The sequence below is a fragment of the Prunus dulcis genome, chromosome 1 (genome assembly GCF_902201215.1).
Source record: "Prunus dulcis chromosome 1, ALMONDv2, whole genome shotgun sequence".
Lineage (NCBI taxonomy): Eukaryota > Viridiplantae > Streptophyta > Magnoliopsida > Rosales > Rosaceae > Prunus > Prunus dulcis.
In genome coordinates this window covers 34,992,348-35,008,812 of record NC_047650.1, presented here as the reverse complement: position 1 = coordinate 35,008,812, position 16,465 = coordinate 34,992,348, and the positions used below count along the sequence as shown (strand labels likewise).

General features: G+C 37.9%; 4 protein-coding genes and 1 non-coding gene across 5 annotated transcripts; 3 read left to right on the top strand and 2 right to left on the bottom strand.

Annotated features, from left to right (window-relative positions):
* Positions 1–782: 782 nt before the first annotated feature.
* LOC117621770 (proteasome subunit beta type-6) lies at positions 783–3,085 on the top strand. The gene is made up of 8 exons (XM_034352322.1): positions 783–1,013; positions 1,111–1,187; positions 1,280–1,335; positions 1,437–1,509; positions 1,614–1,725; positions 2,258–2,331; positions 2,558–2,632; positions 2,744–3,085. Exons 1-8 carry the CDS (start codon positions 905–907, stop codon positions 2,876–2,878), a joined length of 711 nt encoding a protein of 236 aa, XP_034208213.1. The 5' UTR covers positions 783–904; the 3' UTR covers positions 2,879–3,085.
* A 327-nt stretch (positions 3,086–3,412) lies between these two features.
* Positions 3,413–5,151, top strand: LOC117621786 (AIG2-like protein D). The gene is made up of 5 exons (XM_034352337.1): positions 3,413–3,654; positions 3,789–3,861; positions 3,976–4,068; positions 4,288–4,371; positions 4,753–5,151. The coding sequence occupies exons 1-5, from the start codon at positions 3,512–3,514 to the stop codon at positions 4,894–4,896; spliced, it is 537 nt and encodes a 178-aa protein (XP_034208228.1). The 5' UTR covers positions 3,413–3,511; the 3' UTR covers positions 4,897–5,151.
* A 137-nt stretch (positions 5,152–5,288) lies between these two features.
* LOC117635723 (L-arabinokinase-like) lies at positions 5,289–13,356 on the bottom strand. Its single transcript, XM_034370083.1, has 29 exons — positions 13,024–13,356; positions 12,806–12,913; positions 12,563–12,631; positions 12,371–12,454; positions 12,139–12,215; positions 11,936–12,002; positions 11,679–11,736; positions 11,498–11,565; positions 11,353–11,415; positions 11,018–11,071; positions 10,817–10,919; positions 10,631–10,740; positions 10,377–10,496; positions 10,235–10,291; positions 9,765–9,931; positions 9,515–9,683; positions 9,071–9,154; positions 8,777–8,902; positions 8,546–8,676; positions 8,391–8,472; positions 8,107–8,194; positions 7,524–7,567; positions 7,344–7,439; positions 7,178–7,254; positions 6,781–6,981; positions 6,458–6,623; positions 6,291–6,362; positions 5,717–5,920; positions 5,289–5,621 (listed from the first exon to the last, which is right to left on the bottom strand). Exons 1-29 carry the CDS (start codon positions 13,129–13,131, stop codon positions 5,496–5,498), a joined length of 2,979 nt encoding a protein of 992 aa, XP_034225974.1. The 5' UTR covers positions 13,132–13,356; the 3' UTR covers positions 5,289–5,495.
* Positions 13,357–14,432: 1,076 nt separating this feature from the next.
* Positions 14,433–14,556, top strand: LOC117616911. Its single transcript, XR_004584253.1, has one exon. It is a non-coding gene; the product is annotated as a small nucleolar RNA snoR77 (small nucleolar RNA).
* A 275-nt stretch (positions 14,557–14,831) lies between these two features.
* On the bottom strand, positions 14,832–16,431 carry LOC117620446. The gene is made up of 3 exons (XM_034350588.1): positions 16,201–16,431; positions 15,781–16,024; positions 14,832–15,357 (listed from the first exon to the last, which is right to left on the bottom strand). Exons 1-3 carry the CDS (start codon positions 16,270–16,272, stop codon positions 15,011–15,013), a joined length of 663 nt encoding a protein of 220 aa, XP_034206479.1. The 5' UTR covers positions 16,273–16,431; the 3' UTR covers positions 14,832–15,010.
* Positions 16,432–16,465: the final 34 nt, after the last annotated feature.

Below are 16,465 nucleotides of genomic sequence, written 5' to 3'. Positions count from 1 at the left end.
TCAGAGCAATATGTCCACCCTCGTGCAGTTGGGTTTGAAGTTCCCTCTTTGTAGATTAATTTACAATATCTCATTGTCGACAAAACAAAAAGGGTATATACCAAAACGGTCCCATGTTGTACCATTTTAACTAATTTGGTTGATGGAGTCATCCTGTAGTGATGGCGTTGTCTATAGCCCTTAGATGAGGTCTTATATTTTAACTGTTAAATTAAGTTAACTAATTTGATACAACGGTTTGAGACAATGGTTAAGAGATAAGGGATCACTTGAAGACCATATATAAAGCTCTCACTATAGAATTCTTGTTGGTTGATGTATGTATAAATGAGCTTAGCCAAGTTGACTATAGTGGATGTGTTACCCGCTCTGCACCTGAGTTCAAATCCTCCTTCCCCTGTAGTTTAAAAGATAAATTAAATTTAACTCAAGAAAATTAGATTAAAATAAAATATCGTTTGTATTAAAATAAAAAAAAAAGGTTAATATATCTTCAGTTTGGGCAATTTAGTCCTTGTCTTGAGACATTTAGCCAATGTGCTCGATTTTAACACATAAATCAAATTGAACAATTGAAAATAGATGGACTAAATAAATTGGCAATGTGATAATAAATAGACCCATTTTTACTTGATAAAAACCCAGCAGTTTTTATAGTTAAAAAGAAAGGAAAGCCCAGCATTGGACCCAAACATCGACTTGGATTGGATCATACGACATGGCAATTTTTGTGTTGGACCAGATGACCCAAAAACTACAAAACATTAGAAAGTAAACAACTTGTGCAGAAAGCCAAGCTTAACGAATACAAACCAAAAACAAAACCTCTATCTCGCTCCTCTCTGCAAATTCGATTCCTCTGAAATACCCAACCTTCTCATTCCTTCCTTCCCATTTCTCGTTAATGGCTTCGGATATGGATCTTAACGCTGCGCACTCCATGGGTACCACCATCATCGGCGTTACTTACAACGGCGGCGTTGTCCTCGGTGCCGACTCTCGAACCAGCACTGGTGAGCCTCCTCATTCTCTCTTCCCGTTCCTTCCCCAAAACCCTAATCAGCTTTTGTGCTTTCAACACTCATCGAAATCACTCTTTTATTCGTGTAGGGGTGTATGTGGCCAACCGTGCCTCCGATAAAATCACCCAGCTCACCGATAATGTCTACGTGTGTCGCTCTGGATCGGTACAATCTCATAAACTTTACTATTTTCATTTAATTTCTTCATTTTCTTGATTTTTCGATCATTTGAGCATTTACCCATTTGCAATTTGCAGGCTGCGGATTCTCAGGTTGTTTCTGACTACGTGCGCTACTTCCTTCATCAACACACGTCAGTCTTTGCCTCTTTGTTGCTCATGTTTTTCCTATTTTATGATTCATAGCTCAGCTTGGGTATCTAATGGGTTTGTTATATGATTGTGTTTTGCACAGCATACAGCTTGGGCAGCCTGCAACTGTCAAAGTTTGTGCCAACCTCGTCAGGCTACTGTCTTATGGCAACAAGGTTGGGTTTTTTGAGTTTCTCATTTATGGTATCATAGTATCAGTTCATTTGTAGTTTAATAAATAAATGATTGTGTTTTTAACATCATGTTTTGGACATGGCAGAATATGCTAGAAACTGGGTTGATTGTTGGTGGGTGGGACAAGTACGAAGGCGGTAAGATTTATGGAATTCCTCTTGGTGGCACACTGCTAGAGCTGCCCTTTACCATTGGAGGTATGCTATGCTGGAGTATTTCTAACTTAATTGTCAAACCTTCGTTTCACCCTTGGGGTTAGGTTATGGTGCACGTTTTACACGTTTCTGTATGTTATATGGGATGCAAATTTCATTGCTTGTACGGAGAAGAACTTCCTAGTTTTTGTTTGGTTGAAATAGGATCTTTAGTGGAATCGGATTGGAAGTATTTTATGATATTTTATAGATTATCATCAAATTGGATTTAGTAGTTTGCAACTGGTTGGTAATGTTGGATGCGCCCCAAGTACATGCCAAGAATTCATCTTTGTGGTTAATGAATAGAATTTGAGGGATCAACGACTTGTTTTCACTGCCCAAAGAAAGGCTATGTTCAGATATCATATCCTACTTATCTATACATGACGAGGATTGATTTCCAATCTGTTTTGGTTACAACTTGAAATTTATTTGTGGAAAATTTCTTATGTGATTTTACCTTCACAAGGGGGTTCAGGCGATAGTTTTGCCCATCTGGGGGTTTGGGATTAACATACTTTTTGTCTTATAGGGTCTGGGTCCAGCTACTTGTATGGATTTTTCGATCAAGCTTGGAAAGAAGGAATGACCAAAGATGAAGCAGAGGTATGTATCTGTTGATGTTTGCAGGTAGAAAGGTTTTGTAACTGCCTTGGAACAAATTTGTCATAGAAAGTTCTAGACCGTTGAACTTGACTTGGACGGTACTTTACATTGATAAATGCTACAATCTCGAGGGAGCTTTGACCCTCGAAAAAGGGATTATTATGCTATCTTTATGAGAAGTTTCTCTGAGTTTGTTGTTAACTGCTCTTTGGTGGCATTTTTGCAGCAATTAGTGGTCAAAGCCGTGTCTCTCGCCATTGCACGAGATGGTGCCAGTGGGGGTGTTGTCCGCACTGTAGTTGTAAGTTTTTCTTTCTATCAACTCTAATCATTACTAAGCAATCCTATCGCACTTTTGTTTGCACCATACATGACCATAGATTGGCTAAGTTTTGTTTGTGTGCTTTTGCAGATAAATTCTGAGGGAGTGACCCGAAACTACTACCCTGCTGACAAGCTTCCACTCTGGCACGAGGAGTTGGAGCCTCAGAATTCATTGTTGGATATCTTGAACACCGCGAGTCCCGAGCCTATGAACATACAATGAGGATCTTGCTCTACTGATAGGAGTCTGGCAGCTGTTTATTAGTTTTTCTTTGACTCCAAACTCTTGTTTACAATGAGGAATAGGGTGTTCAACTCCATCTTAGGAGATTTGCTCATCTTTTGTGATTTAATTGTTGTATGTTTGGTTCAATCTACAAATGCTTAGATTCTAATTATTGTGGCTTGTGCATGTTTCCTTTTGTCTCAATTCCTTGTCAAGATTCTAACTTTTTCTACAGTATGACTCGATGCTCCGAAGAAATTTCTATTTTTGAAAAATATATTTTATTTCTGATAAACAAATGCAAAATATTCGAAAAATTAAACTTAAGCTCAGATTTTTCTTCATAACATGTATAACTAACATCATCAGCAATCATTCAAGCAATCGCAATTATTCTGATAGGCATTTAAAAAGTACAAAAAATAAAATAAAATGTAAAAATCATCAGATATGTGTCGTGTAGTGATTGTTTCGTTTCCAACGAATTGGAGAAGACATGGCCTCAAAAAGAGACCACCAAACAACACGTCGTATGGTTACAACTTACAATAAGAATTTCAAGAGAAAATAATAAAATCCAGGAAGAAATAGTAGAGAGAGAGAGAGTCACCAGTCTAGAGAGAGAGAAAGATGAGTGCAATGAGCTCAGTGGCGATGGCTCAGTCTCAGAGCCTTCACAAGGTGTTCGTGTACGGCAGCCTCATGGCGGATGACGTTTGCAGAGTCCTCTTAAATCGCGTCCCTCAATCTTCCCCTGCCATCCTCAATGGCTAGTCAGTCTCTCTCTCTCTCTCTCTCTCTCTCTCTCTCAAATGCTTTTTCTGGTTGTCGTTTTTGATAATTTATCAACAAAAGAAAGAGAAAAAAGAAGTGAAATTTGACGATGATGATGATGTGAAATGTGTAGCCATAGGTATAGCATCAAAGGACGAGTTTATCCGGCGATTCTACCGGTTGAGAATGACAAAGTTACTGGCAAGGCAAGGCCTAAGCCCTGATCAATTTGTAGATGAAAAATAAATAAATAAATAAAATTAATTAATTGTAAATGTTTGATTAAGAAAAGGAGAGTGCTTTGTCTTGTTCTTGTGCAGCTCCTGTTGGGCATCACAGATCCTGAATTACACATTCTGGATGAATTTGAGGATGTTGAGTATGAGAGGAGCACTGTTGAGGTCTCCTCGGTGGTAAGTTGGTAGCTCAATATCAAATTGAAGACGATGATTGGCAAAGGCTGGGTACAATTAGAAAGCTAAAAGAAAAAACCTACAATTTTGATGCATTTTTTGTGATTGGAGCTAACCACTTCATCAGTTTTTTTCATGACCTTTGGGAAATGATTGATGGATTTTGTTAATAAATGTATGCCTTGTCTCAAGAACTTTGTAACCATTTTTTTTTTCCAGGATAGTTCTGACAACTTGTTAGTTCAAGCTTACGTTTGGAGCAACAAAAGTGATCCAAATTTGTATGGAGATTGGAATTTTGAGGTAAAAGCTCTTCCATCCTACTTTATTTGAGTATAGTTGAGTATGAACAAGCAAGGGCTGAACCACCCTTAGACTAGAGTGCACTAAGAGCTCCCGAGACAAAGCCAGTCAGCCGCCCACACAACATAATAGACGGAAAAAAAAAAATTACACTGTTGAAATTCCTGGTTTTTGCCTAATTTCAGTACTTAACTACTGAGTTTAGAATTCTTATTTCAAAACAGGATGATATATATAGATTTTGCTTTACGTCAAGATTTAGAGAACCCAAAATAAACTAGAGCTTTTCTATGTGTACCGACGCCGTTTTTAGTTAGCACCTTAGTCACTTGTATTGTGTCTGACTTTCTTAGTTTCTTTGATCACTTAAATATTGACAAGGAATGGAAGCAAATACACAAGAAAGATTTTATCAAGATGACTACGGGTTTCATAGAAGAGCTGGAGCTGCCTGAAGCAAAGCCGAGAGTTGCAACATATGAATCATTTTTTCAGCAGGGTCCTGAGAATCCTGCCGCGTCGTGATTCTATATTCGATTTGTAGATTCTGATCCATATAAACAAAACAACATCTACCATTCTATGATTTATATAAATGCTATCCAGTGTGTTAATAATCGAAATAACTTGTTTGAGGCAATGGTGGTCAGGGCAAACTGTTTATTACCCATTTGTTTGTAGGTTTTGTTTTGTTTTGTTTGGTTGGCTGAAGGTTTGGGCCAGATTCAATATTCTACTTTTCTCATTATCTTGATTGGAATTTATATGTTTCCAGAGCAATGTTGTACTAAACTTATGAGAAATCTTGATTGGAACCAGCATCAGAAGAAAGAACCAAACATTTCAGATCCCTACTTTGAAATTTGAATTTCGTCATGTTTTAATCTGTACCTCAGAAAAATCAAAACCATACGGAATGAAAAAATATATATAATTTTATTAATTTTATTTGGACTTCCAATAATATTATTGTTATACTGCCAATACACCAATACACCAATACACCAATACACCAATAGGCCAATACATCCACAAGACAGTTGTACCAGAGGTGAGATTCTTAAAAAGGTTCATAAATTTAAACCCAAATTAATAAATTACTAGACATTTTACATTCCCGTAAATTACTCATTTGGATTGACAGAGGGACGGCGTCGTATTCTTAGATATCCAAACTTGCCTGCACCAGGTGATGAGCCCTCAAAAATATATGGCAAGTACCCTGTTGCATCCTTGTATCTCTGCTGAATCTGGATACATCAAAATCAACCATTCTATCAATAAACTCAATTTCTGGTATAATAATGTTTAATTAAGTAAAATACTGTTTGCCTGATAAAATTACCTCCAAAATTTGTTGGCTGCTCTGTAGAGAATTCCTACCAACTGCACAAACTGTTCCACCAGAACCTCCTCCTGTAATCTTGGCTCCATATAGTGTCCCGTCGCCAGATTTAGATGCTTTACTGTGTTGCATCTCTTGTACCAACCGTACAAGGCGGTTTGTTCCGTCGGAGCCAAGTCCACAGGCACTGTAGCTGTAGTGGCACTGCAAAAAAGAAGAGCGAGCATGTCCAGCATTCTAAGATTCTGTAGCTCAATAAATAATCCATGCAATATATTTAAAGCTAGGTGCTAACTCAATGATTTAACGAAAAGGAAAAATTCAGGTAGTGCTTGATTGGCTTAAGCAAACTCAGTTGCTGCCCAGCCAGCAAGTAGCTCGAGATTTGTTGGTAAGGCATACACTGGTCCTCCAATTATCTATAGGACGAAAGGATGTGAACCTGGTGGCTTTTATGCGTAGTACTTGATTCCTATGCTAAAAATGGTCTCATTCAATATTTTCTGTAGTCTTGTCTATAATTGTGCTGAAGAGGAGTTCGAATTACAGGTTTTCTTCAACTATTTGTACGTACCTGGTACAGTAACTCTCCGAGAGCTGTAAGCTGATCATCTGAATTTGCAGATGTTAACAGTGCTTTGAATGCCTATACATCAAACAGTAAACCAAGTACCTTAGATGATAGGAACAATAAAAGCATTTAGAGATAGACATATTGAAAGGAATAAAAAATCTGGGTACCTTAACTCGGAAATTTTCATATATAGGATGTTTAGCAGGTGCTGTCACTCCATAGTTACGGTTTGGATCAATTACTGTAACTGGATCATTGTGACCATCATACTTCTCAAGAAAAGTTTCACCAAGTATAGACTCAGGAAGCATCTTAACATAAAGAGCCTCGTATCTGAAATTCAAGTTTTGAAATAAATAAACAATCCTTTATAGGACCAATACAATTTTAAAAGTAGTTTAGCTATAAACATCACCTTTGTTTATTTTTGGCCAGTAACTGCACCTTAGTTTTTAAGAAATTATTTAAAGGTCCCAGTAGAGAACATTACCTATGAGGTGACAGGTTGCACAAGTAATCTAATGAAGCTTCAGTTTCAAGTAGTTCAAAACCATTATCCTCTAACTCATCAGGGTTTGGTCCATTTTCAGTTCCTGATGATCGAGACAAAATAGCAGATGCTGCACATTTTATCATCTTTCGACCCATGAAGGCACCTATTCTAACAGATCCATAATCCGCACCTCCAACACTACCAAAGAAGAAAAATGGCAAGGCTTAAGTACAAGTCGTTATTTTAGGATTAAAGATCAGAATAAGTCCTGATATAGATCATATAATAAAAACTCCATCAACAAATGGTTTAAGCTAATCAAACATTTACTAGAATTGTGAGAATTGGGAGCAAATGTTAAAATTCATGGAAAAAGTTGATATAGATCTCCTACCTGTGTCGTATTCCTGAATCAATTCCCCAAAATCGGATATGACCAGGAATTTCTACAAGGCCAAGAACCTCAGCAGGCTGTACAAAGAACCAAAAAGAAAAATGATATGATTTCTCAATATGTAAAATGTTGGAGCAGAGTTGTTTTCAGAAACATTAACGGATACCTGGCACAACATTGCAAGAAGCTTATTAGCTTCACCACATGCAGAAGTCATCTGGTCCATCACACCACACGGAGCTCCAACAATATGATTCTCCACCTAATAAACAACTAGGATAATCAAGGTAATTTTCAAAAGAAAACCACTAGCTTGTTGATTATAATACAGTGCTGAAGGTGCAACCTTTTGGCAAAGCAAAGCAAGATCTCTGGGGCTGATGCTTAATCCTACAAAGCACAGGAGTAGGTTTTAGTCATTTAGTTTCCCATGTTCATAACTTAATAAACAACATGAATAGTCAATACTTAAATAAAAAAAAGGTTTATTAGGCCCAAATATGCAGTACTTTAAATCAACCAGAAATAGAACTTTCTAAGTCAAACAAACAACATGATAAATAACCAGCTTGATATCAAAAGAAGAAAACAAGCATGCAAATGTGTAAGTATTTCCACACAAATATTCTTCATAAATTGCCATGAAATTTTCTTTTGGGATAACAAAGATAAACCTGTACAACTCTATACAAGTTAATAATAAATCTGAAGTTACAAATGAAAAGGCCTGATTTAGTCGCTGGGTTTATCTAAGTTCACAAATGTTGTCATTTTTTCTAGAAACAAGGAAGAAACAATAAGAATATTATGCAAGAAGCTATAAAAGGACCACTTCTATTACATGCAGAAAATGAAATTCGAAAAGCTAAAAAAAGAATTTGAAGACTATTAAGATTTCTGGCTCTGTAATATTTGAATAATGGAAATACCATGGGAAGCAGCTATGGCAGACATGGTAGCAACCTCCACAGAAGCAGAAGAAGAGACACCTTTGCCTTCCGGGACTGTCGAGGAAACCTGTACGTTATGAAAGTGTATGTGTCAACATTATGGGCTATACCACAACAAACTATTTGTAAGCAACTACACATATGTATTGAACAGCAGAGAATAGAGAACAGAACAGGAAAAACACTATAACAGCAAAAGTTCTGAGCTAGGAGATAAGAATAAATCAGAATATTCTCTAAACAAAATAAGTGCCAACTCATACCAGCAAACTGATGCTCTCCACAAAACGTATGCCTAGTTCTGTCATTAAAACCAGAATGACACCTGCAACATATGCCGCCCACCTAAAATGGAGACCATGTAAGCAGTGTACAAAGTTACAAATTCGGATACATTAAGTAAAGAAGATTGACCCACTTTTGGGATGGATCTTGTGAAAAATATTTCTTTGCCTTCTCGTATGACATTGGTTGATCTCCGTCCATAAAATCAGCTAGATCCATGTCAAAAGTTGGGCCACGGTTGCTTAACTCTGAACCATATGAGACCTAATACAGCCAATATATGGAGATGGTAACGATATTAAAATTTGTACCAGTAAGACAAACCCACTTTCTATGCTTATTGATTCTTAATGCTTATACATACAATTTGCAGGACAGGTGTTGGGTTTTTTCCTTCAGCCTGCTGCCGAACCAGGGCATGTTTCCAGAGCCTATGTTTACTTGGATGATTTCTTTGTACAGCAACATGGCAGGCTTCCTTTATGGGCATCTGTGAGAAAGAAAATCAGAAGAAACATTCAGGAGGAAAGACCATGCCAAAAGGCAGCTTTGTCCAATGTGTGTATGTCTGCATCCATGCGCAAACGTGTACACACTGCACTGAGTGGCGAGAGCAAGCTTATGAAGACAGGATAACTAATTAAATACAGAGACAAACCTGCAAGACTAGACTTCCTGAATAGTCAGCAATTCCTCCCATTACGTCTAACCGTCCAGGTGCTCTTGCCACAAAGATTTCATCCTGTATCCCAAAAATGAAATACAATTGTTCAGTAAAACCATTGGAAAGACAGTTTATATTCTGACAAATACGAATACATATATAATATTTCCTAAGGCAAACGTCCAAATCATGCTGTCAAACAGTTTAGTTAACCTTAAATGGTCATTTATACACCAAATGTACACAAAAGAAATGCAGAAAAACACTGATGGTGTCATTGCAAATGCATACATAACAAGTTATCAGTTCCAAAGTAACTATGTCAATATATACATAATGTTAATATGTCATCTACAGCAGCTAGTGGGCATTTGCTGATATAGTAAAAACCGAAAACCTAAGAAAAAGTGTATGAGATTTAGTTCAGCTAAGTGAGACCTCCCAGTTGAAGAGTCCGGCTGCAGCCTTGCGCTCCCTCATCTGGCGCTTCTCAGCACTTTTGTCAGAGTCATACATAGAATCAAGTTCTGCCAAGCTCTTCAAAAATGTCATTGTATCTGAAAGACCCTGAAGATCTCCATGAAGAATCTCGAAGTCCTCAGTGCATCTAAAAATAGAATTGCAATAATCTTATTAGTATCCAAATAATTTTTGTATAACGACAACACTAATAGAATATACATCTCACGAGTTCATTAGGGAGCTCTTCTCGCTCATTTCGCAAGTAGGTGATCCCATTCCAAGTTCACTTTCAGCATTTGCATACCATTCAGGAATGGCCATATCCCGTCCAGGTACCCTTTGTAGTTGATACCCAAGAATTATGGCATCACGCAATCTTCTTGCCCCGCTTAGCTACATGACAAAAGTAGAATCAAAATGTGATTTTCTTTTATTTCATTGAAATAATAGTTTCAATAGATTATTCTCCCCAGAAATGTGAATCTTGTACCACCCAACCTTAGCCCTTTTCTTTTTAGGTTTGCACAGTTTGGCCTATTAGATTCCAACACCCTGTGAATTTGTGCCAGACTATAGTGCTAATTCACTAATTTTATAGAGCAGGTTCTGAGTCTCTGCTACTGGAGGAAATTCATTATAACAAAACGATTTGGTATTGAAGTTCTGTTAACCTACAAGTTGATTAAGTTCAATTACCTTATCTGATGCATAGTTTTTCCCAATAGCCGTCTCCTGCAGGATGTGAGCTGCCACCTATATTTTGAATTTTTACATTACTGCATAGATGCAAAATCAAAATGTATAACTAATCACAGAATTCTAGAAACAAAGAAGGTACCTCACCACCATTGATACCTCCTTCATAGCACGGTTTCAAACTGATTGCACGCTCGAGGTAAGGTTTCCAATGACCAGTGAGCAAGTCCCTCCTAATCATCTCAACACCACCTTGATAATACTGTCATACGGAATTATTTTAAACCAAACTAGTATCAGACTATTGAAAAGCAGATAAGAGAGGAAGGAGAAGATGAAGATGACATTGCTCAAAAAATGTAATAAAGTTTTTCTTTTATAAGAAATGGACCAAACCTCAAGCATATTTCTCAAGAAAGGTTCTTCATTGAAATAATCTCTGCGTACGAAGACAAAGGGTAACTTGTATGCAAGGGCTTCACTCACAGTGCCATATCCAATTTTTCCTGAAATAACATTAACCAAATTTTTTTGATCCCTGTCCATTCAATGTAGCTCCCTACCAAAATAGTTCAAACCTACCGAGCATACAGTCAGATGCTGCCATAAAATCAGGTGTATAAGCATCTTTTGCAAGCTTTATGAAATTTGGTGGAAGCTCCTGGGTGTCAGAACCACCACAAACCTGAACCAAAAAACAATAAAACCTTTATTATTATTATAAAAAAAATGAAAAGCACTTTTAGACAGGAAGAAAACGTATAGAAAATTCCATGAAAATACCAGGCACAGCCATTTAGGGGGTAAAAACTCCTCTTTCAATTTCCAGCCTGCTGGCTGCAGATAGAGAGAGAAATATACAAGTACAATTAGCAATAGACATAATGAACTATGAACTATGTGTGAGCGAATATGCAAGTTTGTATGAATTGCAACTTAAAGTAATAGTATATGAGTGCAGATAGCTAAGTGTGCATTGGAGAACTCATAAAGTTAATGTGAGGCTGCATGCATAATCTATCACTGACAGATCTAACTGAATCATTCAAAATTAGATGAAACTGGAATAAAGGCATCCCAACAATAATCCAGGGAGCACTGTTTAATCATCAATTCACCTGTCCACCAAAGTTGAGGATGACTAGTTTTACGTCATCTTCAATTCCGAGTTCCTGCCTCACCTATAACCAGGAAAAGAATGAAAAAAATAATCAATAAAATGAACCAATGGAAGGGCTTTGCTAAAGATCTTGAGACTAAAACCTCTTTGCGGGATCTGCGAATCCTCCTCACAACTAGAGGTACATCAACCACATCACGGAAAGCAGGCACTGCAAAGTCAAATATACAGTATGAGACAAGTTAATAAATAATTCCCTGAACTGGAGAGATAAAAGGTAATAAAGACAAGGAAGCTACTGTCTTGGGGTTGAAAGCAACATACTTGGGCAGTATCCCGGGAGGCGGATGAGGAACTCACAGTGAGAATAATCTTCCGCTATCTATAATCAACACAAAGAAAATTACCACATAAAATATCAAAAGGCAAATCTAAACAACACATAAGTCAGTAAGTTTCACACCGACATTGATCTACAGAGACATGGCCAGATTGTATCAAAGAAGAAGGGTGGGGGATGCAATGGGCAAATCAATAAAATCTAATGCTAATTAATTCAATCTAAAGCACAGGAAGGTCACCTGCCAAACGATTGAACGATGATTACTTCCAGCAGCCATCACATATTCTGCATAGATGAAGTCCCAACTGCATAGAGAAACGAAGAGCACTGAGAGTTTACACAAATTTGAAAGAGTTGGACAGCTCAAGATCATCAAAAGTCATTCAAGTTATGCATTTACAACTAAAAGACTAAAAAAGAATGCTAATGATAACAAGATACCTGAAGTTAGTGACACAAACAGAGCGAATTCCAGCATCTGCTGCTGCACGACACGCAACAGGAACAACATCTGAGACCTGTTCTTGTACAAGTAGAATAAACTGTCAGAGCAAGGATCTTTATGCAATTATGTAAACACAAATCAAAGCTCCCTTCCACTCAATCTTAACGGACTACAATGGACAGGCTCAAACCCATATCAACAAAACAACAGAAGAAACATTTTAAGTACCACTAGGTCAGCCTTGATGGAGGTTAGCCATTCAACTTCTGTTTTCAAAATAGAAGCCCTTGGCACCACAGCCGTCTCCGAATACTAAACAAATATAACAGAATCAGCAACATTACTTCTCCACCACGATAAATAAAAAAATAATAATCAACAAAACAGAGAAAAAAAAGAGGAAATGTCACTTCCTATTACCTTTGCCAAGGATGCAAGACGATCGACTGTTAAAGCATCTGCCTGAACAGCTCCACAGTCTAGAAGAACCTAATATCCAAAAAATTCAATAAGTAAATAAAGTTGCTACTGCTACATTACTAATATAAAGCTAAAATATCACAAATCATAAAATAATTCTATAAAATTATCATTTTGATCATTGATGCATATTAATTATTATCATTGAGAGACATGCAACTTGTGAGATTGTGGAAGTGATACCTTGCGAATGAAGAGCCGAGGCGACTCTATCTCCGACGTGAAAACGAAGTCAGGCGCTCCGGTTACGACGTGCACATCGTGGCCGGCCAGAATCAGGTGCCGCACAACCTACGCTTAGAGAAGAAAAAAAAACACCGCATTGACGGAGCAGATCAGCAATTGGACAATCGACATTGAAATTTGAAGAAAACAGTGATCAGAGAGCAGAGATAGCTGACCTCAACGACGCGAGTGGCGTGGCCGAAGCCATGGCCGGTGACATAGTAAGCAAACACCAGGTGGTTCCTGGACGCCGAAACTCCTTCGCTCTCTTCGTCAATCCTCATTCTCTCTCTCTCTCTCTCTCTCTCTAGCAATGATCGCTGTGATCAAGGAGGGAGATAGAGAATCTCAATTATAGAAGAAGAAGAGACTATAATTGACAGAAATATCAAACAGATTTGTGCTGGATGGTTAGGTAATTTACTAATAAGAGATGAGATGAACGGTGACGTTTCGATTTGTTACAAACTGAGCGGGGTTTTGCCGTTTTGTTTGTGTGAGTTGAGTCATCGAGTTTATCCTCTTCTTGTTGTCTCTCTCAGAAGTCAGCTGCTGTTACTTGCTGCGGCCGATTCAGAGTGACACGTCAGCTTAACGTACATTTTATCCAAAAGTTTTGAACTTGCTAAAGTATGGGCAATGGAATATATGATCTTTAATTGAGGTCCAATTTGCCGGGAAGAAGAATCTCAATGTAGCGTACATGACTGAGTATATTCGTTAGGCATCCTTTCTCAGGGAAAAAAAAAAGATAACGCAATTTAACCAATTGAACAAATCCAATTATAATATTACAGAATAGGATGTTGTTGCAACGTGCTTAAGTGGTGAAAAACGTAAACAGTCGGAATCAAACTCTCAAGCGATAACTTGATTTGGATTGGTTAGGTATACGGTTCAATCAGTTTCGATTTGTAGAAAAAATCCAAACCGATGAGATCAGTTGGATTTGTCGTCTAGGGCAAATTTTGAACCAATCCAAATGCGACCACCAAACTAACCAATGAGTGGTCATACATAAAAAAAAAAAAAAAAACACTAACCAATTAAAATGAAAAATAAACAAAAATAAATAAAAGAAGCCACCCGTGAATTTGGAGTTAGCCCATCGGCTATGGGTCTCAAGTCCATTCAGAATTGGACGTCCTTGAATTCAAATCCGGCCCATAAAAGAAGAAAAAGAATTCCAAGTGGGCTTCGTTTGGCTGAGGGCTAGGCGCGTCTCCTCCCTATATATACATGTCTGTCGAGCGAAGTTTACAGAAGTCGTGTTCCTAGGGTTAGGGTTACGCCGAACGCCAAAATTGGAGGTTGCAGAGTTTCTTCAATATATATATTTTTCCTCTGTTTCTCTTTGTATTTTTTTAATTGTTGAAAAGGCGAATGGGGCTGGAGTTTGGCTCTTTGGCTTATTGAAAACAGTGCCATAGAGATGAATGCAGCTTCCCTAAATCAACCTCTCAACCTTTTCACCCAAATTCGCTATGGCTTTCTTTCCTTCTAGCGGGTTTCTCTGTTGAGGTTGATATATATTTTTTTTTTGTTTCTATTTCATACTTGTTTTTGGTGTATCGAGTGGTAATTCAGGCAGCCCCCTTGCGATAACAATGGCTAGGGAGGCGTTTAACTGCTCGTAAATCGAATTCTTTTGCTCTTCAGACTTGCTGAGAATCTCTCTTTGAAGCTGGTCTAGTAAGCATCAGTACATTTTAACTTTGTTTTCACAAACCATTAGTATTGGATCAGTTGATTTCATTTGAGGTTTTTTGTTTTCTAAATAATCAATGATCGTGAGTCTGGTTCGAATCTTAATTTGGATTATAATGTCTTGCGTCGATCCACCCAGATGAGTTTTCAGGCCACATGGAAGACGTTTGGGTTTCGACAGACATTTATTCACAGAATTGAAGTACTTTTGGGTTTCGACGGACATTTATGAACATTCACAGAATTGAAGTACAATCATTTGTGAACATTCATAGAATTGACGTACAAACAATCCGTGGTTTATTTGAGAATTCTAAAAGGGGATTTCCAAAGAACCCAAAACAATTTAGAGTGTGGAAAACTCCAAACTCCCCCAAGTGGAAAATTTCTTCAAGTTCAGGTTAATAAAATAAAACTACAGTGAGTCTGCTAAGAACTGGGAGGTTGAACTAGTTATTACGTGACAGGAGTATAATTATTTTGGACGAGCTTTGGCTCCAACCAATGTAGCTGCTTTTGCTGCCAGTGTTGTAACCCACCCGATCCTTCCATCATTCTGCCAAACCCGGAAGCTTCCCCGGCATTGTAACCGTTGTCGTCTGTGTCCATCATTTCAACTTCCTCAGCTTCCATGGGCTCCTCCGACTGACTCGCTGCCTGTTCTCTTGATGCTAGAGGGAACTTAGATGCAACCCAGGGAACGACAGCCAAACAGCCATTTGAAACTTCTCTGTTTTCCTCTTCACCCACACGATCCTCTGCCGGTTTCAGCGACTTTGAATTTCCCCATGAATAGATATGATCTACCAGAAACAAATTTATTAGTTAAAAAAGGCATGAATTTGCAGACCTGGTTCATGTCAAGGTCAAATGGGTACGCAAAGTATGCATTCATTCTAGAGCCAGAACCAAACCACCATTTTTCACACATCCACCAATGGCATTCGGCTAATGGTAAATCATAAAAATTTCGCTATATTGCATTGACGAACAAGTTTTCAATTTCACACAAATCAGAACATTGCTCAGCATTAAACGTTTAAAAAATCATTAAATATAAACTTAAGTTCTGTGTTACTACTCCAACACCATTCAAAGCTGAAATAACAAATTGAAATTAGAGACTATGATCAAAATGTCTTGGCTGGCTACATATGTAATGTTTTCTAAACTCAAGAAACAAAAAAGGGGTCAATTAACAACAATACAGAGATCAAGATTCTTACCCCTTAAACCCGGAATCAAATCTGAACTCACAATCAGAGAGAAATCCCGCGAGTCGGGGGATTTGAGAAGCGGCGGCATGTTCGCGGGGTTATAGAGCACAATTGCTTTCTCATCACCTGAAGGCAATGGGTCCTTCGGCAAATCATCTGTTTGCATCAAAATGGTGCCTTCAGATGGCCTTTCTTCAAACACCTGACCGGCACTTCTTGGGTCTTCATTTACAGTTGCAAATAAGTCAGCATCCTTCAAATTCCACAACAAAAAAGCAGAAAATTACATGTTAAAGCACGAAGAAACACAAGTATCAGAAATTCATCATATCTCTAAGTTCGGAGAAAAGCGCGGCAAAAAAACCCTAAATTTGTTGAGTATTGAAATGAATTGAAACAAAGACAAATTTTCGGGCGCAGAGAGCTTACCAGTCTCCTGGATTTAGAGGAAGGAAAGTAGAAGGCGTCGTCTACGTCATCATCAAGGTCTTTGCGCTTCATCTTTGCGATCCGAAACCCTAAATTAAATCTCTCTCGCTTTGTCTTCCTGGCGAGCTTGCCGTGCTTCACACCGCCAGTCTTTCTCTTTTTGGGTATTGATTTTTAAAAAACAATTTTATTTTTGTAATAGTGTGGGTGGGTGGTTTTTTTCTGGGGGTTTCTTCAACCTTCTCTTTCTTTCTAATAAGATTAC

What these genes read in the sequence shown, in the direction of transcription:
- LOC117621770 (XM_034352322.1), top strand. Translation starts at nt 905, where the DNA reads ATGGCTTCGGATATGGATCTTAACGCTGCGCACTCCATGGGTACCACC. An exon ending in CGACTCTCGAACCAGCACTG is followed by an intron (nt 1,014 to 1,110) that starts GTGAGCCTCCTC and finishes TTATTCGTGTAG; the next exon opens with GGGTGTATGTGGCCAACCGT. An exon ending in TACTTCCTTCATCAACACAC is followed by an intron (nt 1,336 to 1,436) that starts GTCAGTCTTTGC and finishes TGTTTTGCACAG; the next exon opens with CATACAGCTTGGGCAGCCTG.
- LOC117621786 (XM_034352337.1), top strand. Translation starts at nt 3,512, where the DNA reads ATGAGTGCAATGAGCTCAGTGGCGATGGCTCAGTCTCAGAGCCTTCAC. An exon ending in CTGTTGAGGTCTCCTCGGTG is followed by an intron (nt 4,069 to 4,287) that starts GTAAGTTGGTAG and finishes TTTTTTTTCCAG; the next exon opens with GATAGTTCTGACAACTTGTT. An exon ending in ATGGAGATTGGAATTTTGAG is followed by an intron (nt 4,372 to 4,752) that starts GTAAAAGCTCTT and finishes AATATTGACAAG; the next exon opens with GAATGGAAGCAAATACACAA.
- LOC117635723 (XM_034370083.1), bottom strand. Translation starts at nt 13,131, where the DNA reads ATGAGGATTGACGAAGAGAGCGAAGGAGTTTCGGCGTCCAGGAACCAC. An exon ending in CTCGGCTCTTCATTCGCAAG is followed by an intron (nt 12,632 to 12,805) that starts GTATCACTTCCA and finishes TTTGGATATTAG; the next exon opens with GTTCTTCTAGACTGTGGAGC. An exon ending in GAGGTATCAATGGTGGTGAG is followed by an intron (nt 10,292 to 10,376) that starts GTACCTTCTTTG and finishes TTCAAAATATAG; the next exon opens with GTGGCAGCTCACATCCTGCA.
- LOC117620446 (XM_034350588.1), bottom strand. Translation starts at nt 16,272, where the DNA reads ATGAAGCGCAAAGACCTTGATGATGACGTAGACGACGCCTTCTACTTT. An exon ending in CCTCTAAATCCAGGAGACTG is followed by an intron (nt 16,025 to 16,200) that starts GTAAGCTCTCTG and finishes TGGAATTTGAAG; the next exon opens with GATGCTGACTTATTTGCAAC. An exon ending in TTTGATTCCGGGTTTAAGGG is followed by an intron (nt 15,358 to 15,780) that starts GTAAGAATCTTG and finishes TGTTTCTGGTAG; the next exon opens with ATCATATCTATTCATGGGGA.